Source organism: Mandrillus leucophaeus, unplaced genomic scaffold (assembly GCF_000951045.1).
Source record: "Mandrillus leucophaeus isolate KB7577 unplaced genomic scaffold, Mleu.le_1.0 Scaffold1672, whole genome shotgun sequence".
NCBI classification, from domain to species: Eukaryota; Metazoa; Chordata; class Mammalia; order Primates; family Cercopithecidae; genus Mandrillus; species Mandrillus leucophaeus.
In genome coordinates, this window is record NW_012101668.1 from 66,638 (window position 1) to 68,395 (window position 1,758).

The 1,758-nt window shown below is 38.8% G+C and overlaps 1 protein-coding gene across 1 annotated transcript in view; it reads right to left on the reverse strand.

Moving 5' to 3' along the window:
• The window catches only part of LOC105537024 (WASH complex subunit FAM21A), a 67,934-nt gene that overhangs the window by 59,240 nt on the left and 6,936 nt on the right, over positions 1 to 1,758 (reverse strand). The window contains exon 2 of the mRNA XM_011976506.1: positions 272 to 334. Coding sequence (XP_011831896.1) covers positions 272 to 334 — 63 coding nt within the window. The remainder of the gene's footprint in view (positions 1 to 271; positions 335 to 1,758) is intronic.

Below are 1,758 nucleotides of genomic sequence, written 5' to 3' on the forward strand. Positions count from 1 at the left end.
ATCTGTAATATTTACTATCTGGCCCTTTACAGAAGAAATTTGCTGACTTCTACTCTATCCTTATACCAGAATTCAAGGATTTGATCTCTGTATTAGTTAATACACTACATTTCAGAAACAAAAGAAAGAATCCCCTCTTAGGCTGCTGTCAGGAGCAGTCCCTCCATTTCCCACCCCCACCCACCATCCCGCAGCTCCCACAAAACACATCGATCTCCATCACACTTTTCAAAGTCAGAAACTCAGCTGAAGAGTGATTTCATACAAGTACCTGCTCGGTTTTTTCTGCCTCAGCCTTGAGTACTGGCTCCTCCACTTCTTCATCGTATACACGCTAAATATGGAAGCAAACTCAATGTTAAAAGGTCAGCATCTCATTGGACATAAATCATAACATAAGAATTAAACACGAAGTAACTAAGGACAAAGATGGGGAAGGAGATGGTTATTCAACAAAGGGCTGAGACTACTACTAGTGGGTGTCCATAACAGTGGGTCATGGACAAACAACAAAGAGTAGTCCATTCACCAAAAAAAAAAAAAAAAAAATTTTAAATACAAATGACTAGGAAACATGATGAAACTTTAACCTCATTGTAAACCAAGAGCTGCAAAAACAGTATGATATCAGTTTTCACACCTTTTCATTTAACTTAATAATGTTGATGGGCAATGATACAGTATTCTCGCCCCAGGTTACAGAGAATGTTAACTGGTATAATTTATCAACTAGGAAACAAGAACTTTAGGATTTTGAACAAGTAAAATGGTAAAGGCAAAACTTATTTTCATTCAGTTGCTTAAAATGGTTGATAAATGTTTATTATCCCATTTGTATGAAAGCAGAGAGAAAAATCTACCACTGACTTGCCAGAAAGGCTGGGCACTTAACTGACCCTGAGAGCATGGGTAGGCAAGACTCTCTTTTCCAGAACAGACCCACGGCTCTGCCAGATCACTGTGATTCTTGGTTTTTAAAATTATTTTTATGTTTTAAAAACTACCAAAGTACAACACGCATGTTATAAAAAGTCAGTATAGGCCAGGTGCCGTAGCTCATGCCTGTAAGCCCAGCACTCTTGGAGACTGAGGCGAGGGGATCACTTGAGCTTAGGAGTTCAAGACCAGCCTGGGCAACATAGTGAGACCTCATCTCTACAAAAAATAGAAAAGTTAGCCAGGTGTGGTGGTGCACACCTGTAATTCCAGCTACTTGTGGGGCTGAGTCAGGAGGAACTCTTGAGCTGGGGAGGTAAAGGCTGCAGTAAGCCCTGATCGAACCACTGCACTCCAGCTTGGGTAACAAAGTGAGACCCTATCTCAAAACTAAAATGAAATGAAATTAAAATTTTTTAAAAAGAAATAAAAAGTCAATATAAATGAACTGATGAAAATCTTCTGGCATTAGTGGCTGTGATTATAAAACTTTGAGTACACTAAAAGCCACCAAACTGTATACTTTTTAAAGGAGTGAATTTTATGGTATGTGAATTCTATCTCAATTTTTAAAATTTTAAGTCAATATAAAGGCACATGTAAAAGAGACATATTTTAAACTAGTTCCCTCCCTACCCCCAACCTGATCCTTGGAATACCCAATTTAAGCCTGGTGTGTATGCTCGTTTCCTGAGCCTCTTAACACAAATATAAGCAAACACGTGCACATATTTAGAACTCTCCTACCCTTCCTGCTTATTTATTTATTTATTTAGAGACAGAGTCTAGCTCTGTCACCCAAGCTGGAGTGCAGTGGCACGA